At 44.9% G+C, this 23,615-nt stretch overlaps 3 protein-coding genes across 3 annotated transcripts in view; 1 reads left to right on the forward strand and 2 right to left on the reverse strand.

Moving 5' to 3' along the window:
• The window catches only part of ttc38 (tetratricopeptide repeat domain 38), a 32,427-nt gene extending 28,307 nt beyond the window's left edge, over nt 1–4,120 (forward strand). Inside the window, exons 12-14 of the mRNA XM_080545009.1 lie at nt 1,799–1,958; nt 2,945–3,018; nt 3,703–4,120. Coding sequence (XP_080401135.1) covers nt 1,799–1,958; nt 2,945–3,018; nt 3,703–3,790 — 322 coding nt within the window. The 3' untranslated portion in view covers nt 3,791–4,120. The remainder of the gene's footprint in view (nt 1–1,798; nt 1,959–2,944; nt 3,019–3,702) is intronic.
• A 201-nt stretch (nt 4,121–4,321) lies between these two features.
• Nucleotides 4,322–11,640, reverse strand: tspan33b (tetraspanin 33b; the record flags this gene model as incomplete). Its single annotated transcript, XM_080544963.1, has 8 exons — nt 4,322–4,390; nt 5,367–5,528; nt 6,171–6,299; nt 6,732–6,827; nt 7,816–7,890; nt 8,445–8,572; nt 8,876–8,933; nt 11,545–11,640. 8 exons carry the CDS (start codon nt 11,638–11,640, stop codon nt 4,322–4,324), a joined length of 813 nt encoding a protein of 270 aa, XP_080401089.1.
• A 9,529-nt stretch (nt 11,641–21,169) lies between these two features.
• Nucleotides 21,170–23,615, reverse strand: part of tspan9a (tetraspanin 9a) — a gene marked incomplete at its 5' end in the record, with an annotated part of 80,137 nt that continues 77,691 nt past the window's right edge. Inside the window, one exon of the mRNA XM_080545041.1 lies at nt 21,170–21,292. Coding sequence (XP_080401167.1) covers nt 21,221–21,292 — 72 coding nt within the window. The 3' untranslated portion in view covers nt 21,170–21,220. The remainder of the gene's footprint in view (nt 21,293–23,615) is intronic.

The raw sequence follows: 23,615 nt of genomic DNA on the forward strand, positions 1-23,615 counted from the left end.
GATCTGGTCCAGGGGGTAGTGACCATTGGTGTTCGACCCTCTCTGCCTGTGGTGGGTGTGGCAGTCATTTTAGGAAATAACCTGGCTGGAGGAAGAGTGTGGAGTGATGTGCCCCCACCTCTGGTAGTTAGTTCTGGGTTTACACGACCAACAGGACCCGACCTAAGTGTGAAGGAGTTTCCTGAGGTTTTTACTGCCTGCGCCATGACTCGTGCTATGAGTTGCATGGACCCTAAAATTGATGATGGTAAAGAGTCTGATAAGTTCACTCCTGACAATTCTGTTTTTCAGTTTCCTGATCTGCCGCCGTCTTTGTCTCGGAGTGAGTTGATTTTAGCCCAACAGGAGGATCCTGAGCTGAAGCTGCTGCTCAGTGGGATTCAGCCTAAGGATGAGCTGGAGAGCTCTGAAAGTGGTTGTTTTCTCTTGGAGGATGTGTTGGTTCGTCAATGGCTTCCTCATAATGATTGTTCTGTGAGTGACCCAGTTTTCCAAGCAAAATTTACTGGTCCCTACTCTGTTGTACGACAGGTGTCCGAACGGAATTATTTGATCGATACTCCTAACCGTAGAAAGTCTACACAACTTTGTCACCTGAGCTTATCAAAATGTTATTATTCTCGTTCACCTAGGTCCGGAGTAGATACGGTCTTGGAGGTGAAGCCGGTTGTGTTGACCACAGTGAACGAGGGGTCTCCATCTCCATCCACTCCTGTGGTGGCAGCAGGGTGGGAGGAGGATGTGAGTGGGCCTGGAGTTTGGTTATGGTTTGGTTATGGTTTGGTTATGGTTTGGTTACTGTTTGGTTACTGTTTGGGTTCTGTTTGGCACTGGTTTGGGCTCTGCAGCACTTTGATGTTATGTGGGAGGGGGGTCCCATCCAGTGGTCGTTTGTTAAGATCATAACCCCCTGACCTTTTTGCATACTTTGCAGAGTCCGAGCCAGCGCCTTTCCAGGTGAATCAATGCTGCCGGTCTAAAACTCTTGTCCTTAATCTCTCTTTCTCTTGCTCCTCCCTCCTTAAATAGAGCTTTTCCAGGTACCAGGAATTGCTGGAGGGTGGGCAGGTTGTAGGGGAGGTTGGGATTTGACGTTTGGGCTGTGTGGCAGAGATCACCGTTTTTTTGTTGCCATAGACTCTTGTTATTATTTGTATTATTTGTAATCTGGGAAACAAATTAGCAGAGACCTTTTTAGTAGGCCTCTGTTTTAAGGGGGGGGATGTGACGATCCACACTGGTACCACCAGTGGGCGCCAAACATCTATTGTCTTGTTGACCCTCTCTCTTGGTTCCTGATGGGCACAGGTGAAGGTGATCATCCTGATTGTCCCAGGAACTTTAAGAGGGGGTCAAATTGATGGACTCGCTCTCTTCCTTGTCGACCAGCAGCCATTTTTGGTGGTTGTTACTATTTACTTTATCATTATTTCAATTCAATATTATATTCTTTAATAAATCTCCTATTATTGTTCTCCATGTGTCGTCTCCCTTTTTGTCACCTTGTCCTGAGCCAGGCAAGCGTAACAAGCACCGACCAGTTGGAGGACAGCAATAGTTATTTATCTAACATCCATGGTAAAAGTATATGACACAAGTTTTATACCTTTTAACCTTCAACCTGTCAACGTGAAACAACCCCTACTGCCTGCTAATCTCTGTCTGTATTTGACAGCAAGCGAGTTCGTTGTTACCCACCTTATTCACTACCGATGTGTAGCGCCCACTAGTGGTGGTAGTACGGTAATGGCATCCGGTCTCTGAACCAGTCTTCTCTCCCATGCTGTCTTTCTCTCAGAGACCCAGGAGAGAACCATGAGCTCCAGCTGGCCGAGGGGCTGGGGCTGCCCTTGTGTCAGGCCCTGCTGGAGTACGACGAGGGCAACTACGGCCGCGTGGTGGAGCTCCTGCAGCCCTTACGCTACCGCATGTCAGAGCTAGGGGGAAGCGACGCGCAGGTGAGCCGTGGCCCCAGGAGGAGAGAGCAGCTCTAGGGGCCAACTGACAAAGCTCTAGTCTTTTGATTCCCCGCCTCCTCTCGACTCCCTTCCTTCTCAAAACGAGCTTTGAGAAAGCGGTGGAGGAGAGAAGACGTGTGGAATCAAGGAAAGACGTTTGGGAAGTCGAGATTGAACATTTGAGTCTTGTGAAGCGCTTTCTATGAGGTGTTATGAGATGTGTTCCACTGAGCTAGCTGAGCACCATCTAGATTCTAGACACGTATTAGTATTCACCGTCTTCTTGGTTCAATAAAACTCTTGAGAATCACCTGGTGTAGAAACACGCTGAGACAGTGGATTCCCAGGACAGGGTGTTTGAGAAAGCCGGCACTAAGACACTCTACCGATCACTCTCCTTTATAGGGGGAAAGGGAGTGTGAGGCACTGTGATGTGATGATCCCTTTCTCCCCTACAGAGAAGGAGCGTGATGAATAATTTATTTATGTATAGGCTGATGGTCCATGGGAAAACAGTGCCTACAGTATATATGTGGTTGACTCGGGGGGGCAGGGGGGGGGCGACCGCCCCTCCTGGGGCCCCACGGTTGAAAAACGTCTCTCTTAAGTGCCCTTTTGAGTGGCGAAAATTAGAGGACGTGCCCTATTGGTGCCCCTCCAATGGTCTAAACTTGACCATGTGCCCCCACAGTTGAAAAACGTCGCACGAAAGTGCCTTTTTGAGTGGCAAAATTAGAGGATGTGCCCTATTGGCTGCCCTTCCAATGGTCTAAACTTGACCATGTGCACTGATGCGGTCCCATGTTGTGCAGTGGGTGCCCTTTTTTTCTTTTCGCCCCTGCCCTTGAAACAGCCTGAGTCCGCCACTGTGTAGGCACAACATTGACCAACAGTGGTCATTCAGTGGTCAAGGTGGTCTGTTGTGATGATTTTTTTTTACGTCCGGTGTGTCATCCCATTGTGTGGTTTTCATTTTCCATTTTCAGAGGGATGTCTTCCATCAACTGCTCATCCACGCGGCCATGAAATCAGACGATCAGCACCATCAGAAACTAGCCAGGTAACAATACAGCTTCGGCCTCCCCTGATTCTTTTCCGGATGACACAGCGGTAGAGACAGTGTTACTTCTAGCGCTGTGTGATGGGGGGGGCATGATTGCGAGCGGTGACTGATTCTCTGCTCAGCGAGAGTCCTCTGCCCCCGCCGTGCCCTGTTGAGTCCTGTTTGCACACCACACAGCGGGGGAGTAGACGGAGATATATGTACTATTGAATTTCATCAGTGTGTTCCTCCGTCTGGTAAATGTAAAATGTGTAAAAGATAGAAAGAGAGCCGCCGCTCCACACTTTTGCTCCCGACGACAATTGTTTATTTATAACCCTGGAAAATGTCAACATTTGTGTGCAATGTAGTAAAAGATAGTCGAAAATGTGTGCGATGTTACTGAAACGTCTTGTGTATCTTATTTAGCATTGATTCCCTTTCCCCTTCCCATGTGTCCCCAGCACTACCTTAATTAGGCCCCTATACTTTCTTTTATTTATTTTTTGTGTCTTTTCATTATTACTACTCGATCTTTTAAGTTTTTGAGTGTCTAGAAAAGCGCTATATAAGTCTAATGTATTATTTTATAATAATAATAATACTATTATACTATTATTATTATTATTATTATTATTATTATAAGAATGTACTGTTGTGTCAGAGCCTCATGCTGCCCTGTGTTCTGTGTTCCTCTTCCAGGTGTCTGTTGGTGGAGCGAAGTGCAGCTAGACCCAACTCTCTCCTCACTGACCGGCTGACCCAGAGGGCCCACGCCCTGCATACCTAGGCTGGGGTCTGGGGATGGAGGTCCCTGACCCAGCCTACCCAGGTTGGGGTGAAAGGCGTCATAGCATATCATCAACATCTAATCATAGAGTTATGGAAATTAGTTATATTTTTTATAATTAAAATTTTATGAACGATTGATATTTTGGTTTCGACCTTGATGAGTAAGAAATTACAAAATTTCCCATTTCATGGACCAAATTTTATTAGCAAACGAACCACATTGAAATATAAATAAATACTTTTCTGTAAAAAGAAAAAACAATCTTCAAAATGTCAAAATAAATACAAAAAATCATGTTAAAAACCATATAAATATATAATGGAATAAATAAACACTTCCAATGAAAGCCTGTTTTGTGTCATGTATTGCAAACGTACAGTCGAGATGGACCGACCACACACCTCCCTCCCTGCAGTAGGGCAGGGCTGTCTATTCTATGGCAGTCAAACTGCTGAAAGTTGACTTCAGTGTCCATTGTCTTTGTCTGAGAACAGGAAGAGCTCCGCCCCTCTCCGTGTCAGCCTGTCCTCACAACACTGAGCTGATCTCATCCTGGATCTGAGAGATCAGGATCTGGGACAGGACAATGCCTGCAATCTGGAGACGGACAAGAACAGACTCTTACTCACTGACCTGACACCATTCCCTTATATACTAATTAGAGGGACTCTTGAAAACAGGAACAGATTGTCTTCTCTCACGGCACACGCTCACGTTCAGTAGCTGAAGGGGCTCTGCTCAGAAAGATGGTCTAGTACTCTCACTGGTGCACTGTGGGCCAGATTCTACTGCATATTTTTCGAGCTGTTCCATCAAAACATTATACAGAGGGGTTTCGTTTGGAATTTCAATGTACATTTCAATGTAAACCAGTGTGTGTGTGTATTTGACTTGAGTAATTAGGAGATGTTTGTGTGAGTGTTGCCTTCCAGGGTTGTTGTGTGTAGGCCTAAAAATGTTAAGGAAAGGAGGGAGTGAGAAGGAAGGAGGGAGGGAGAGACGTCTCCACATCAAAGCCCCTGGAATACTAATGCAATTGATTTGACGTGACTCATGGGTAATTTACGCTCTTCCTTCTCAGAGCAAACGTCCGGGACCGAATCAGAGGGATATCAGTCAGACACACACACACACACACACACAAACACCGGAGACATGAGACCATCAGAGGGGGGTGAGTCATGAAACTTCACCACCAAGTTCAAATGTAATGCATTTTTAAAACTAATAATCAAAGTTGTTATTGACATCTGACTAATGTTCGCCTCACACTCGCAGGCGTAGATTGTTTGTATCATGCGGCGATGTGTTGCTAGCTACCTCGGTGGAGCTTTCAACAGTTTCTCCTGTCTTTGAATAGAACAGTACAGTAGGCGGTCTCTAGACAGCAGGCAGTAGATTAAACCAATCACACGTAATTATGGAAAGGGCCCTGTGTTATTAATTTAATTAACTTAATTTAAATCTACGCCTGTGTCACTAGAGACGGAACCATAATTACTATATGGCCACCGTGTGTGTCTCTGTGTGTGTGTGTGTGTGTGTGTGTGTTTGTGTGTGTGTGTGTGGTTACCTGAGGCAGGGCGAGGCCCAGGGCCAAGGCTCCAACCAGCAGCAGGTGAGACTCGATCCACATGACTGCCCTCTCTGCGCAGCCCACTGGGTAGATGGACTTAGTGGCCTCCAGGTAGTTCTGGGTCTGGACTCCAAAGCCACACATGGTGTTGACCACAACCTGCCAGGGTTGACAGTGACAGCAGGGTTACATTTGAGGTGAAAAACCCTGTGCAGTGAAAGCTTCTACGTACAAAAGTGCAGCACCTCACCCCTCTCCAAGGTGCTGATTCGAACAGTCAAGCAGTCTGTAGACACATCACTAGTCTCCTACACCTAGCTTGTTAGGCTGTCTGGCCTGACAGACCAACGCACAGCTGACTGCAAACAAGGAGTGATCCGCCGTAATCAAAACACATCTGCTATAATTACATTTGATTGATTTAATCAAGCGCAATTTGCCATGTAGTTACAGCACATGAACAGCAGGTTGCAGCCCTACCCCGGCTCTCATCGTGTTTAATTAATTGGATCTCTGGAGAACATAAAGCAAAAGGTCACGGTAATCTATTTTTATTCCCGAGTGTTGACGCGTGATCAATACAATCTATGCATTGCCTGTAGATATCCATGTTATGGTTTTCGGTTTTCGGTTTACTGCAATAAATGAGTCGGTGTAATGTCAGCGTAATTATAGTTAGGAGCGTATGGATTTGTGTCGGTAAAGTGTCAGTGAGTCTGTGTGTGTGTGTGTCCGTGTCCGTCTGTGTGTCTGTGTGTGTGTGTGTCAGTGTGTCTTTTGAGCTGTGCTGGAGGCACCCACCTCTCCCGGTATGGGGGTGCAGCAGGAGTATGGAACAGCACAGCGCTCGCTACTGGGGTTCCCCAGTGTGCAGTTGAAATATAGATTCCAAGACCAGTCTGTGTAGTTATTCCACCCGCAGCACTTGAACTGAGGCAGAGCAGAAGCATGGTATAGAGAGAGCAGAGAGAGAGAGAGATAGATAGAGAGAGAGAGAGTTATAATTAGAAACACACGTAGTACATTCTCTCACTCTGAGCTCCTCCCTGGAGGGGAGCCGGTCTCCACGAGTTTCCCAGCATGTTCAGATTGAGCAGGGAACCGCGGTTGTGGAGCGTAGAGCGTGGAACAACCCAGCTACTCACGGTCTCTCATGTGGAAACCAGACATAAAGCTGACATATAGCCTATGTGCCGTCAGACCTGATGGTCTCTGGCCAGTTTGAGGTTTCTCCTGGTTAAGTGCACTGACATGTTGGATAACCCTCTCTCTGTGATCAGCTCCAGCTCTGCAGGGCTGCGGTCAGTAAAGTAAATAGCATGTCTGGCTGTAGGTTACAGTACAGTAAGTGGAATGGATTACCTCTTTCTGGATGTAGTCCATTAAGTTCTGCAGATCCAGATCGTCCCGGTAATGGACTATGGCTTTCTTGACAAACTTCCCCAGGGCATCCCGTGTCTGCGGTTTTACGGGGAAAGACGGAAGGTTTTTTACATGAATTACGACACGTACTGTATGCAAAGCGGAGTATGTATGCATGTAAATCAGGGGTTGTTTGCATACGATCCGAACGCCCCCTGGGACGACAGCTTTCCTTTCTGCGGGTGGGCCACTTCTCTAGAAGCAGGGACTGATGCGGTATGACGGGTGTAATAACCTAGGCTTTAGAATGGTAATGAGCACTATGATCCCCCAGGAAAGATTACACTCCCCTGCTGTCACACACACACACACACACACACACACACACACACACACGCACGCCCACACACACAAGCATGGCATCGCACCTCCCGATGTCATTAGCGGCAAACTTTCCTTGAAGGGATGTGTTGAAATGGAACATTTGGTTCCACTTTGAAGTGCCGCAGCATTTGAATCATTTAGCGGGGAGGATGCTGGGAACCATGTTAAACTGCTCTGTTTAGCAGCAGGCAGTGTGACCGTTGACAGAGAGACAGCACCGGGCGAGGGAAGGCACTTAGTATGAACTAGGCCAGAGGTTCGTTTAGGCCAGAAGTTCGTGGGGCGTTTAGAATACACTTGGACATCTCTATTGTGTGTTGCATAACCTAGGAGTGGCTGTGGCTCAGGAGGTAGAGCCGGTGCTAATGTCTAATGTCTAACGTGTAATGATCACAAGGCGGTTCGGCGGTTTGATCCCCGGCTGGCCAGGTGTCAAGGTGTCCTTGGGCAAGACACTGAACCCCAAATTGCTCCCAATGAGTGGGCCGGCACCACGCATTGGTAGCTTGCCGCCATTGGTGTGTGAAAGTGTGTGTGTGTGAATGTGTGAATGGATGAATGAGAGGCCATTGTAAAGTGGAATAAGGCGCTATATAAGTGCAGTCCATTTACCATAACCTGCAATTAAGCTGTTTGGGTCCTAGGAAACGACTGCTGTCATTAAGGCACTAGGTAGTAGGTACAGTAATGGGCACATTACCTGGTCTGAGTAGAAGAAGCCTAGGACTGCAATGGCCAGCTGGGTAAGGAAGACCAGCGTCAGACTGAAGGAGAACTGGGGGAGGAAGAGAGCAGACACATGAAATACAAACACTGGGGGGTATGGAGGGACAGGTAAGGGGTAGTGGTGGTCTAGTGGATAGTGAGTTGGACTTGTGATCGGAAGGTTGTGAGTTCAAATCCCGCCTGAAACCACACCACTACTAGTGTGCCCTTGAGTAAGGCACTTAGCCCTCAGTTACTCCAGGGGGAATGTCCCTGTAATTCGTAACTGTAAGTCGCTTTGGATTAAAAGCGTCTGCTAAATGGCAAAATTAATTAATTAGGTAAGGCATGGCATTACGGCTGTGTAGGTGAACACACACACAGCCAGGTGTTCTGTTTCTGAGCCAGGCACAGGGAAACGATGCCCATAACTGCTGTTCTAGTAGGCATCCTTCCAACCCAAACCTTCCTCAATACGGTGGTAAAGGTCACCATGCAAAGAGTACCATGATCTCCCTACGGTACGTGTGGAGGGAAGTCGGTTTGATTCAAGGGAAGGAGGAGAATACATCATCCATCACTTTATCCTCGGACTTCATTGCACAATGAACGTATGTGTCTTACTGTCTTCAGGAGGCGGATGTTCTCTCGAAGAGCTCCGATGCAGCCGCAGAAGGTGATGAAGAACATGACCACGCCCACCACGATCAGGATGATGGCAGGGTCGATCAGGAACGTGTCCCTGACCGTGTCTGCAGGAGACAAACACAGACGTCTCTGTGACCAACCGACAAAACCAGCGATGGAGCTGTGGCATTTGCAGCGGCGGCACTACGCTAATTGATTTTTCGTTTTTTGCCATGAGATCGCAAAAGCAGAAACTACTTAAAAGCACTAAACTACTAAAAGCAGAAACTACTAAGAGTAAAACCAGAGCATGAAATAGTGGTTTGAAAGTCAATGTTCAATCTGGAGAATTGATTTCATATTTTCAGATGCAGCTCAGAATTATTGACTTAGAAGAATGTGCAAAATGTGTCAGAAAGGGCCCCTACCTGTTGCTTTCTGAACCTTAGCATATACCCCTATAGCAACAATCAGCAACGAGAAGACCTGAAAGAGACCAATAAATCAGATATGCATTGAATCTTTGCCTACAACAGCAAAACAACAGATAAACCCGAAATACTTTGGTTGTTGTTGAAAGGCCGATGAAAACTCTAGAGGTATTTTGTAAGACTGTAGTGGTATTTCTTTTCCTTCTTCTTTTCTTTTTGTTATTGCCCTTCTAGACATAATGCTCTAAGCTGTCTTCTCAGGTTAGAGACATCTATGGGCCTCCAGCCATCAATATTTCTCTGTCAATTTTTTCTATGAAAGGATTGTCTTTGAGATGTTTTAAGCTTTTGTTGGGTTGAGTTTCATCTTGAGCAGAGCTCATCTTAGACAGGAGGTGATTATTGCTCCATGTTTTCATGTGTGTTGTTTCCTTGGGAGATATACTGGGCCCGTCGGGCAGAGAGAGAGTATCGACTGCCTCTTCTGACTGGGCCTACTCTGGGAGCTGGAGTCAAGTCTTTAGAGAGGACAATGTGTTCACTGCCTGAAGCACGGAGACGATGAGGGCTTTAAACACGAGAACTGCCTTCCAGGCAATAAAGAAGACTAGACTAACAATCCAAAAGTTGTAATAAAATAGCAATACAACACCAATTTCTTTATATTTTTGTTGCTATGTGACATATCCAATTATGTTATTAGGTGAAGACGTCTATGCAAGAGTGTGTACACACACCAGGCTGAGATATCGACACCGTATGACACGAAAGGTGAGTGGTTGGGGATAATCTTGGTTATTACATTGTCAAGATTGATTTCCCCAACGACTGTTTGTCTCACCTTGCATACTCATCTGCATGGTTTGTCTCTATTCACGCCTTCCTGATCACGATGGCTGATGTGTTGTTGTTGTTGTTGTTGTTGTTGTGTCCTTGTGTGTATGGCCTTTTGAATGCTCCCTATGGCTGAGTTGCTGTGACCATACCTCTAAACAAAACACCTTCAATGCGAAGAACACTTGCTTTGCTTTCAAGGTTCTCACGGTTCAAGACTTTGAACGCTTTGCTTTCAAGGTCTTCAGATCAATACTGTAATTTCTATGGGACCTAATACAGCGCAAAAGTGAGGCATAGCCAAAGAAGCAACTTTAATGTGGCAGAACACTTGCTTTGAGTCCAAGGTCTTCAAATCAATACTGTAATTTCTATCGGACCTCCTACAGTGCAATAGTGAGGCATAGCCCACACACTGGCTGACTGGACCATGCTCTGCTCTGAGGGGATTGCAATTGTGTGTGTGTGCTGGGAGTAAGGGATACCTCTGTGAAAGTATTCCAGTTATGTTTTCAAGCTTTTGAAAGGGGAGAATCTAGTCTTCTATCCTGGTGGATTGTGTGGGTGGGGGGCAGCCAAAGCCAGCAAGCCAGGGGGACTGGTGGTACTGACTGGGACAAAAGGCCGGGTGGATTAGGAGCTGCACAGCTCAGCTCCGGGTCTGTCTGAGATAAACAAACACGGCCATGTTGGTCTGGCTGCCACGGATCGCCTCGGTCAAACTGGCTACAAATTGGGGAGTCTGTCTATATCAATACTACACTACGCTGCACTATGCTATATTACACTATACTACTACACTACTCATTTCTCCACTCTTTTCCTGCAGGTATGTAGAAAAGGAGTGGCAGATGTGTAGCAGATATGTTATGTACTTCAAGGTCCCCGAGACCCAGACAGGAGATGCTGTTGGCTGCATTAGAGACCAATCCACTTCAACGGAATGGAAGGGAAAGAGAACGTCTGGAACATCTTCCAGTTCTTCCGTTCCATCTCTGGGCCCTATCCTCTCTCAACTCACTCCTAGTTTTCTGCTGTCTGCTTTGCTTCCCATACAATGGTCGAGAGCCCTGGCTGTCCTTCAGTCGCATGGCCAAACACTGACTCACAATAACAACATGACATGGGTCATGTAGGATTTAGGACAGCCATTCACGGCCACACAGCTCCTCTGCCTTATCGACCGAACCACAATGTACTCAAAAGAACTACCTATACTGTTCTCACTGTGATCATCAAGCATTATGTGATCGTAAAGCATAGCCTATGTGATCACACCGTGATCATAACATATGTACACAATGTATATTGAACACATACAATGTTGGCCGATTTCTATACTTTTCAGTTTGTTTTGGATGACATAAGATTCAAAAATCCGCAGTAGTGTTCAGTTAATGCCCCTGCTGAAACTACTGAGAGATATTGATTTCATCAACGGTGCAATTTTCATGAGGCAACAATATCACTGTAATGACGCCTATAATATCCACTACCACAACAACAAGTGTCATATTGATGTATTGTTGATCTGAATGTCTAAATATTACAGTTGAATGAATGATCACATTCCTAGCAGTGGGGGCGTTTCCTTCTGTTTTGAGCTCAGGAAAGTATCTCCATTTACATCCTACCATCTTTTATTCATGATGTTTTTTTTAGGGGTTAATTTCATGAGTTTTTTTTGCTTTAGACTAACGTTTAGATCATCTTTCTCTGTTTTGGGAAGTAGTACACTCATACACAGTCAGTAACACCCGTTCTCAGGGTGGCTTTACAGCAGCACAGTATGCTAATAGAGGACCTAACCAGGGCAGAGCAGCACCACTTACCCAGAATAGAAAGCTGAAGAAGAAGAGGAAATACCTAATCCAAGGGTTGATGAAAGAGAAGGTCTCTGCTCGGTTTAAATTCAATTTCCTGTCCATGGTTCGTTTTTTGGGGTGTTCTTCGCTCCCAAAAAATAAACAGCTACAGACAGAACTCCAAAGCCACCCCCCAAAAAAGCACAAGTCCAACCCCAGTCAGTGATATTTTGTCACTATGCAAAAGCCCCTGCTGGGTAAAGTTTGCGGCGAGCCGCTGCCTAAAAAGGGGAGGGGAGGTGGGGGGCAGCAGCTGTGACGCTACCCTGGCTGCCATGCCAGTAAGCACCAGAACGGTCCTGCAACCCCACGAATCAGGTTACACAAAAAATATCTCTGGCCTCAGTGCCGCTGAATGGCCCGTGAGCTTTGGAGTATTGTCAGAATGTCACTGACACAGGCTCTCTCTCTCTCTCTCTCTCTCTCTCTCTCTCTCTCTCTCTCTCTCTCTCTCTCAGTAAAGGATCACAGGTGAAAACTAGAGACTACAGTACCACATGAGTAACATAATTTGATACATTTAATGTATGTAATGGTAGAAGCACTACACTACAGTGTCTGTGTTTACATGATGCACTAAATAAAGTGGCCCTCAATATGAGTGTGTATTTAACCTAAAAAACCTAGTATGTACTCTTTCTACTCCTATGGGACCCCACATGGGGTTATAAATGATATGCACAGAGGGGCTGAGAACGGCCTTCATGTGCGAGAATATCTGCTCATCGAGGTACGTTGACCTGAAGACTGTTAGCTCAGCAAATTTCACTCAAACAGTCACCCACAGTGTTGAACTCTACAGCTCAATCATCTTAATTTCCATGTCCTGTGTATCCAACCAGTCTTATCAGAGATAAATCCAATTTGCGTCCATCAAAGCTGTCGGGCTTGATCAAGAAAGAGAACATGGGTCCATACTTGAAAGGCCCAATCCCAATTCACACCTTGGCCCTACCACTTAACCCTACCCCTCTGTCTTGCGAGTTCACGTGTACTTGCAAATCATCGGCAAGACGCAACAAAAGAAAACCACAAGTGTAATCGTTAATAAAGATTTTAAAAATGATAACTGTACTAGAAATTTCTGATTTCTCCTTCGGGTCCCTGGTGAGACTTAACCCAAAAATCATGAATACAATGCTTGTTCCTTAGTAAGTTTTAATAAAGTAGTTTGCAAAGTACTGGCTTCCACAATCAACACACAACATAGGGTCAGGGTGATCACAAAGGCAGAAGCCCCCATCATTCGCTGCACACACATTTTAAAGAGAGCTAAACAGCAGGGCCCAAGGCGTTCTGGAGCCTAACCTTGGTATTTAGGGTAGCTTTAGGAATACAATAGCATGTTTTCTTAGAACCGAAATGCCTGTTATCTCTCCTGAGGAATAGATTGACACAGCATCACTCCCCAGATCAGGCCACATTCCAATACTAGGGTATGTAGCCTATCAGAGGAGAGAGCAGTAAAACACCATGTCACACTGTGTCTCTTCCATAACTCAAAGTCTGAACATTCAGCTCTCCAGGTGGTCAGCTATCCTTGGCCTAAGACAGGGTTGTAAGTTAGTAATTGAGGCCTTGGGGCAAAGGTGATTTCTTGCCCTACAGGTGACTCCCTCCTTAGCCAGGGGGAGAGTGATCTATTAGCTAACATATACTAGTCTTGATGTGTGACTAGGGAATTCTAGTCTAAGGTTAAAAGGTGAAAACAACACATTCAGTACATCACTCAAAAGATGAAAACAACACATTCAGTACATTCATACACTCAATGTCTCAATTACAATGACAGTTTTGGGACATGGGTCGATGACGGATAAGGTTTTCAGAAGTGCAAAAAGTAAAAAAACTTAAATGATGTATAACACATGCAAGATGTGCAAATAGGACTAACATAGATTGTCATCATTCGGTACAACCATTATATTTATATTTAACCAGATTTCTGGTTGTACCGAATGATTATTTTTGGTTGTAGCAAATTATTTTCTTCAAGTAAACAGTTAAAACAGGCACATAGCTACCTATGTGAGAACTTGACCTTGAGCTTGAACTTGAATATAAGAATTCATAAATATATCTTTCTAAAATATTTCAACATTTTCAATGTGTTTTAGCGGTTGTACCGAATGATGTGATACTTGAGGACATTCATAACATGGAGCGGAAAAGTGCATTTATCAAACATTTAAGAGAGAGCTGGCTACTTTTCTTCTCACTCAGAGAAGAAAAGTATATAATAGTTGTAATATAATTTTAGATATTTTAATGGCACATTAGCTGGTTGCATTTGTGTTCGGACGGTTGTACCGAATGACTTTTCAACCCTTTAAAGAGCTGAAAGTGCCTGAATTTGTAAAAAATCACCATAAACTATTTGTGTATTCAATAAAGGAGAGCAAATAATGTTAGTTAACACAATGTATATATATATATTAATTGTTAATTTTAGAAAATATTACATCAGACACAAAATGTACACGTCACGTCATTGACCCTCATACAATGATAAACAGTTAGTCAGAGTTATGTCATCTCAATGTATTATATTATAACATCATCATAACAAAACAAATCGCTAGTATGCCGATGTCTCTAGCTAGCTATCTAACGTTCCGCTTGTTAAGTCGTGACGTGTTTCCGGGTCCAACGTTGGCTGAGGCGCTGTCTTCGAAATGCCAAAATAATAATAATAATTAATTATATTTATATAGCGCTTTTCCGAGGCTCAAATACCCTGACAATAATGGAGAAAACGGGAAAGTATTGTGTCCCTTGTTGTATGAATAGATCCGAGTATAAAAAACGATTGAACTGTCATTCTACCGCTGTAGTTCACAGGTACTCTGGTGCGGAGAATTTCTGGTTAGGACACGGAAATGGATAAACGTCACTTTTGACGTCAGACTTAACAACCTGTATATCTGCACTCATGGAATGCCTCTTGTCCAATCAAATGACTTGGTCGGAACTAACTGTTGTATAATCGTTCATAACTTAAATGTATCAATCGATCAAACAAGACATCAAATAAAAAAGCACAATGCTTCCTTACCAGGCCACTTCATGATATAATAGTGATGCTCCGAGTCTGTCCATGCTCCAACCTCTGCGCTGTAGCCGCCCGTTCTGTCTGCTAGCATAGTTAGCATAGTTAGCATGCTGGGTGGAAAAGAGGCGGCTGGTATTATATTCTTTAAAAAGAAAACGGTTTCTTGGCAAATAAGACACACAGCCTTTGATTGGACTTCGGCGAAAAAAGATGTTGCTGTCCACTCCTCATTAAACACTCGACACTCACTGTCGACTTTTCTTACCTTTGGTCCACTCATTGTTCCAGAAGGGCTCAGAGCAGTACTTAGTAAACAGTAGCAAAGGAGAATGAGAGAGGATAGACACAGACTCCAGCAAAGGTCAATTGGGTCTGGAGTGCGCCATCTAGTGGGATCAACTGAGACGCCGGGTACTGCAGGAAAAAGGCGAAATGAATGCGGTCTTTACAAACATTTGGGCAATTTTGTACCAATATTCAACGGGCCGGATTTAAAAGCACAATGGGCCGCATATGGCCCGCGGGCTGTAGTTTGCCCATCACTCCGCCGTTCCTGCCAAATCGTACCACAGACCAAAACAATGTGAGTTGTTCTCCAGCAACATTTGTGCGATTTTATGGTTGCAAGTGCGTTACATTTTGCAAGCACATTCTCCCCGCGATCTACTGCCTCCCCAACTAACCAGTAAACCCAAAATTATCTGCAAATCAACTCGTTCGGTAGCAATTGAATCCATGTTCAGAGAAATTCCATCACCATTCGTTTGTGGCTCTGGAAAAAGACTGTCTAACTTTGAGATATCCTACCTTACCTGTAAGGTGGCAGGTACTGCAAATAGAGCATGGATGCGTAGCGATGGTGGTTTGGAAGCAATCTCCCATAATAAGTACTGTAGTCTTGCATGAGACTTGAAGACAGTTTAGTTTTAGTTTAGCGGGCTAGGGTGCATGTCTTCCATGTGGGATATTGTACTTAGGTCGAACCCTGGTTGGTCACAGAGACATGTCGCTGTAACAGTAGGGTAAAATAACCATTTAGCAGCATTTTATTTGGGTTAATGAAATGCTTTCGAACTTTTGAAGAGGAAGGCAATCAAGGTATGCAGGAAAATCAAACAGAAAATCCTCATTGATTCACCATTGATTCTATTCACTTTATTTCAGTACATATTACTAATACAAAATAATCTGTACAAAGGCTAAAATAGGTATTTCTTGCATAGAAGGAACAGTGAACAGGAAAGAAAGCCAGAATGGAATGGCACAATAAAACCAACTCACTATCACACAGGAGGGTAACAATTAGGGTTGACCAAGGGAAGAAAACTCAGTACAAAAATACTCTTGTGCTCACACCAAGCAGTAAAAATACTAGACAAAATGGCCAACATTAGTACTCTCATCGTCTCTAGAAATTAACTTCTCATCAACCAATCTCTCCTCACACTATAACTGTCATTAGCATCTTTATCATTGTAATTTCACTGCACAAGCTGTCCCTCAGGTTTCGAAATCTTGACAAGAACACATTGCAGGGAAGACGCTGCTCTGTGTAACCTGGGACAAGCAGGGACACTGCTTCACTCCGCCCGTTCCTGCCAAATCGTACCACAGACCAAAACAATGTTACAAGTTATTCAGCTTCAAACACTATTTAAATACTGTATATGCTAACAGTGCCAAGAACAGAGAAGAACATCAACAGCATCAGTTGTCAAACATGAAAGGAAATGAGTGTACAGGGTATCATGGGATTTTGCGACACACTTTCCTTTATTTAAAAAATAGTAGGATTTAAAAGAATGAAATGTAGTGCACCACCAAATACAGATATCCAGAGTGCTTTTACATGTACTGTAGCAAAAAACTCCACAGGACGAGGCTGACAGGTATATCAGATTATTATACCGTCATCCACCATGACACTACATCAAACACACCATTCAAGACCATACATTTCCACAGCTCAGAAATTCAGTTTTAGTGGTTGGGAGGATTAGAGATGAGATTATAAAAATATGTCAATGGTGGTAAAAACGAGCTGCTTCATTTCAAATTTCCTCACAGCGGAAAACCCCGATTACCGTGAAGGTATTCTTCCGTTCCATCCCGGTGGCAGTGCTCCCATAGAAGATTCACAAGAATACTTCTGCTCATTCCAAAATCCATGTATGAAATGTATCTCTCACTACATATGGCAGTATTGTAAATTAAAATATGAATACAGTTACTAACAAAAAGAAAAACACATTTACATTTAATTTACACTGCTCCTGAATTAAAAAGTACAAATGCAAACAAACTATCATCATCATCGAATGAATACAAGATGAATAAAATAACAATTAAAGGGTACAGAAATGAGTCACGCCCATACGCTGAGAAAACAGACTTCCAAAAATATACAGTCAGAGATAGCACGAGTGTTAGTCTTATAACATCTTGCTGTCATTTTGAATACCAGACGATGTCAATAAGCATAATATAGGTCAATTGAAAATGTAGTTCCTGTTTTCGGAGGTGCAACACTGTATGTCAGTGATGACATACACACACACACACACACACACACACACACACACACACACACACACACACACACACACACACACACACACACACACACACACACATCAGGAGTAGGGTAATGTAGTAATACAGGCAGTGGAGATCTTTTGCACATTGTCAGCAGATGTAAGATCCAGATGTAACATACAGCACTCCACATGGCAGGAAGGACAGGCATTTACATGAGCTGTGTAGGCATGGTTAAAAAGACATACCGCAACACTATAGCACATCCTAATTTACAAAAGCTCTTGATATAGAGAAACAAAACAGCAAAACATGCAGTATGTCTTTGTTTTTCCTACACTGTATGTCATTTTCCTCTTCAATAAATGCCTGCGTCGGCGACGTTAAGACAGGAAGGTGGTTGCACCTTGAGCAGGGAGCTAGATAATTATTCCTTTTATATGTGTGACTCTCATGTCTAATTCCAAAGAAATAATACTACTGGTGTCATGTTCTCATAATGAGTGACAGTAAGCCTTAGCCCACAACACAAAGCCAAATGTAACAACACAGTTAAAACAGCATATCGTATAAAAACAAGAGACAAAAAACAATGACAAACAATGTACAAAAATAACATCAGAAAAGTGACAGGCATTGCATCCCTAAACATGAATACATTTGTTTAGATAAAACATTGAAACCAATTGACAATGGAAGAACGTGAGAGTGCAAAGACAAGACTAGATTTCTCTCAGAAGAACAGAAGACTAGAAGAGGACAGATGACACATGAAAGAGAGCAGAAAACAGTTTTGGATTTTGGGGTTCTGAACCAGGTCTGACGTATAAATTGTGTGATGGTTTTTTTCATCAGGATTTTTATTTTTTTATCGTATTCATCACCTTCATGCTGAAGAGTTTAACATCGTTGGCTATTCTGCATTCATTGAACACCAAACCATTCCACCTCAAAATCACTTCACGCATGGCAATGTCAGACTTTCACAATACAATATTGATCACACCGCTGATCAAAAATATGGATAATTTCTCTCAACGAAATGGGTTTCATCATGTATACTTCTGTCTATGATATCAGATACAGTATCATTTAAGGAAGCGAGCAAGTGAAATCAGCCACAGTACCCCTCCTCTCTCTCCACCCCAATCCCAATCCAGTCTCACTCAGGGGTGCGAAAACAAGAATGAATAAAGGCAAACGCACAGCAAACCAGTTCGTAGGTGTCCGGAAAAAAACGACAGTTGGATTTCTACAACATCAATCCGGCCACGTAGTCTACTAAGTGATCTGCTCGGCGTTTGCTGAAGCACAGTAAACAGTGTGGGATGTTTTGTGGAAGTAGCCAGGCAGAACGGATACGACCACTCATGCTTGTGCTTCAACATCAACAGCTGTCATGTTCCCTCTGTGGGCGGACAAAGACGAGGACAGGTCATGGGCCCCAGGAGGAACGAATCACAGCCAGCAAGGTCAGCAACAAACCTCTGCGGGTTGTGGTCGGAACTACACTGAAACCCAGGTCTATTAAAACTATCGACCACTGCATCCCTAGATTCCCTACACTGTATATCATGGGAAAATATAGATACCCCCAATCACTATCATGGGGCTCAGATGATCTTGCCACGGCTCGCACTGACTGACAGAGAGTGTGTAAGCTAGGCCAGCAGTGTCTCAAAAGTTTAGGTTCGGTTACTGTTGTTGTCGTTCTACCCGCCTCATCTACCCCCACACCACATCCTCATGTAGCAGCAATAAAACGCAGTGTCAGAGTTCATACACTAGTCATCCCAAGCAGAAGCCACTTTCTCTCTATCTCTCACTCTCCCCTCTTCCTTATCCCTCCTGCATTTTTCTAGGATGAAATTTAGAACTGAGCCACTATCTGGTCCCGATTATCTAACCCAATCTCCCTGTGTACGGTAAACAACCAGCCAACTTGAACCAAGCAAGCCTCCATCTCAATCTATTACAAAAAATAACTACAACAACACATTACATTAGACACAGGTGTTAAATTAAACTTCTGCATGACGGACAGTTATTATAAAAAGCAGGTCAGAGCGTGGTTATCGGAGTAGCCCGAAACCGCATGGGACAGAACCGTTCTATATCCCTACGGTCATGAACAGCTTTAGCCTAGTTAACGTTCGCAGTATGCAGGGCTGCACTCCATACAGTGTAGCAGTCGCAGAAAGATTTGTCCTACAGGGCGCTGTGCCATATTCAAACTGCCTTGTCTTTGATCATGACTCCCTTCCACCCCCCCCTCTGAGGATGAAGGCAGGAAGAGGCGCCATGAAAGTAGAGCAGAATTTCAGACTAGAGGTACTGTTTAGATACATAATCATTTCTAGTCTAGCAGGAATGTCAGTGGAAATGTCTACTGCGTCTGTGGGAAAAGCTTGTCACGTCACCCCCGCTCCGACACGCAAAAAAGGAAAGGCGAACGGGAGATTGTGTGTGGGAGTGAGAAAGAGAGAGAGAGAGAGAGAGAGAGAGAGAGAGAGAGAGAGAGAGATAGGGGGAATAAAAGGAATGAGCTCAGATGTATAGATGAGAAACATCAACTGTGTCCCCTTCCTCCACTACTCAGACAATCAATGTTGTCTGAGGAGTGGAGGAGTCATATAGCAGCTCTGCCTTCCTTCCTTCCTTCCTTCACTCCCTCTCTCTCTCTCTCTCTCTCTCTCTCTCTCTCTCTCTCTCTCTCTCTCTCTCTCTCTCTCTCTCTCTCTCTCTCTCTCTCTCTCTCTCTCTCTCTCTCTCTCTCTCTCTCTCTCTCTCTCTCTCTCTCTCTCTCTCTCTCTCTCTCTCTCTCTCTCTCTCTCTCCCTCTCTCGCCTCCTCTGCAGCCTCATCAGTCTGATCTAACACACACACACACACACACACACACACACACACACACACACACACTCTCAGCCCTCAGAGGGAGCTAGACGCTGTGGCTGGATCCTTTTCCATGCCAATACTGATGGTGCAACTGTTAAACTGTATCGCTTTTTGTACCATTCAGTCCCGGGGAGAACGGAAAACAATGCTTAAGCATGTCACTAGACAGGTGAGGGGGAACGGCAGACAGATGGGGGCGGGCGGGGAGCTGTTAAAGGAGAAGAAGCAGTATGATAACATGTTTGTTTTAGTGTGTCGCATGGAGCGATGGCTCTCCAGAAGACTCTGTGAAACGTACACTAGACGTACACTTGTTCCTCTCATCGTCAACGATTCCGTTGTAACACTGACGTTGCTAAAACAGGTAGAACCTCGACCTACGATCACATCCCAACCCCTGTCCGACTGCCCGCCCACCACGGCATCTTACCTCCCATTCACACCTCTGACAACAATGTAACACACATCCTATCAACGCTCCCTTCCCACCGGAGCAGGAACATAATGAAAAACAAAAACAAACACAAAATCATATTGTATTGGAAAACAAATGTAGTCTGACATATTCAATGAATGACAAAGGTATATCCATGGAGTAGAAAACTAGCATGCTATGTTCGGAGCCTTTTATCATTTACAAGGGGAAAGAGGAAGTTAGAACATTAATCAACACAACGAAATCCATGAAACCTGGAGGGTACAATGATATCAGTTTTTCCTCTTTTTTTTCCTCAGTCTTCTCTTTGCCTTGCACGGGGCTGTGAGCATTAGTAAAGCGTTCAATGTTTCAGAATCCTTCTTTCCTGCAAACGGTTAGTCCAAGCGAGAAAAAAAGAAGAAAAAAAGAATAGAAATGAAATTAAACTTCAGAGGAGAGACAACCTAGGTTTTTTTTCTTCCTTGCCATAAGTAGATGTCTTTAATAAATCTTCCAGTCTCATTTCTCTTTGGCAAATGAATGGTGGTGAGTGGTTAGAGCAGAAGAGAGGGGGGGGGGGGCACATCTGTAGTCTGTACAGGGTTTCTGGGGGGATTGGGGGGGGCCTTGATCAGGATGTAGGGGGTTACGGGGGGAGGAAAGCAAGGGCTGTCATCCAGAGTCTATCTCATCAGGCAGTGGGGCTCCTCCTCTTCCCCCATGTGAGTTCCCCCTTGCTGGCTAAGCGTCATACTTCTTCCCCGTTCTGTGGATCTGATGGAACAGTGTCATGGAGAACGCCATGCCCAGGAGCTGTGGATGAAGGGGATGACAGTTTCAGTCCTACTGGAACAGTACTCACAACCGAGGTGTCTTGGCAAGCAAAGCTAGACTGTAGTCTACTCTGTAATGGACCGTCACTGAGGTGTACTGCAGTGTTGTTGTGTGCCCTTGTGGGTGTGATATATACGACTGTTATTTTTATGGTGAGAACTTTGGGGTCTTGCTGAGTTCAGGTTTGAAAACACACCACATTTCCAACTTCCAAACCAGGCAGAGAGATAATGTATTCCCTCTCTCTCTCTCTCTCTCTCTCTCTCTCTCTCTCTCTCTCTCTCTCTCTCTCTCTCTCTCTCTCTCTCTCTCTCTCTCTCTCTCTCTCTATCTCTTTCCTTCTCTCTCTCTCTCTCTCTCTCTCTCTTTCCTTCTCTCTCCCCCTCTCTCTTTCTCTCTCCTTCTCGCTCTGCTTTCATTTCTCATTGATGGCGTAATGTGTGTGATATGTGAGAGGATTAGGTCAACGAGGTAAATTAAGAGGCACGCGGAAAAAAGGGGCTCTTCTTTGAAGATTCCATTAAGAAGCACCCCTCATAGGGAGCCTACTCTCACATCAAACACAGTCACGATGGGAGGCTGATCCTAAGGCCATTATCTGAAGCAATCCATTATTACAGAGGAAGCTTCCTCTTGCTGCAGCAAAGAAGGACACCTTTCGTGTGGATTAGCCTGTGGAAAAGCTGTGGACTGTTTCAGATTTGTGCCAGTCACATTCTAGTCCTGAAGGGTTAAGGGAACTGTAAGCTTCTGACAGTCTTGTCATATATCGAACGCTGACCCTCGCCAAGCCACTACCCACAACTCAAACGTCTACACACATAGGGCTTACACACCGGCAGTTCCGAACGCCGGTTCGCGTTCGCGTGCCGAAACCTCCGAACGTTGGCGCTGTCTGGCGAACGAGCCACGAACGATACACTGGTATGAACGCGGGCTCGTTCGCCAGACAGCGCCAACATTCGGAGGTTTCGGCACGCGAACGCGAACCGGCGTTCGGAACTGCCGGTGTGAAAGAGGCCACAGAGAGCCTGTGTGGAATATGGCTGCGACTACTGTATAGTGCAATGGGCTGCCCTTCCTACCTGTCTGACTGCCCATGGCCTGTCTCCCTGCCCGTCCTACCTGTCTGTCTACCCATGACCTGTCTCTCTCTGCTCACCTTCCTGTATGACTGCCCATGGCCTCTCTCCCTGTCCTTCCTAACTGTCTGACTGCCCATGGCATGTCTCCCTGCCCGTCCTACCTGTCTACCTGCCCATGGCCTGTCTCCCTGCTCTTCCTACCTCTCGGACTGGATAACTGCAACTCATTGTATGTTGGCATCGACCAGTCTCTGCTCCGTCGGCTGCAGCTAATTCAAAATGCGGCTGCTCGACTACCGGTACCAAGAAGCGTGACCACATAACCCCAATCCTGGCTTCACTCCACTGGCTCCCCGTCCGCTTCCGTATCGATTTTAAATTACTTTTGATTTTAAAGCACTTAACGGGCAGGCACCCCCGTACTTGGCTGACCTATTGCGCCACCATACTCCATCCAGAGCCCTTAGGTCAGCTGACCAACTGCTGCTGGAGGTCCCTAGGACCAAATCAAAACAAGAGATTCTTCTCTAAAGCAGCCCCTAGACTCTGGAATAGTCTCCCCCTCCACGTCAGATCTACCCAGAGCATCGAGGCTTTTAAAAAGTTAGCTAAAACACATTTTCTCCCTGGCCTTTGACCTGAGGTGAGCCTGCCCCCCGACACTGCACTTTTTGTACTTTTATTTCTGCACTTGTATTTGTATTGCACCTTGTTTTTAGTGTATTTTATCTGTTGTTTTCTCTTTTACTAGTGTTTTCTGTTAAGCACTTTGGGCGGCTGTTGTCATTGTAAAATGTGCTATATAAATAAACATTACTTACTTACTTACTCTGACTGTCATAGCCTAGCTCCCTGTCCTTCCTACCTGTCTGACCGCCCATGACATGTCCCCCTGCCCTTCCTACCTGTCTGACTGCCCAAATCCTGTCTCACTCTACTCTCCCTGCCTCCTCTATCTCAGAGGCAGAGCCCTGAATCTGTAATAGAGGGCAGCAGTGTAGTCAGCGTGATGTCAGACTCAGCCACGTTTCAGTTTGCACACACACATTATCACATCCCAAACATACTGTGTGTGTGTGTGTGTGTGTGTGTGTGTGTGTGTGTGTATTTGTGAAAAAGAGAGAGGGAGGCAGTAAATGAGACAGGGAGTGGGAGGAGGGTTGTGATCCTCTCAGGCATGCATAGTGGCCTGTATCATTGGCAGTTTCTGACCCCTG

Source organism: Nansenia antarctica (assembly GCF_963989245.1).
Source record: "Nansenia antarctica genome assembly, chromosome: 14".
NCBI classification, from domain to species: Eukaryota; Metazoa; Chordata; class Actinopteri; order Argentiniformes; family Microstomatidae; genus Nansenia; species Nansenia antarctica.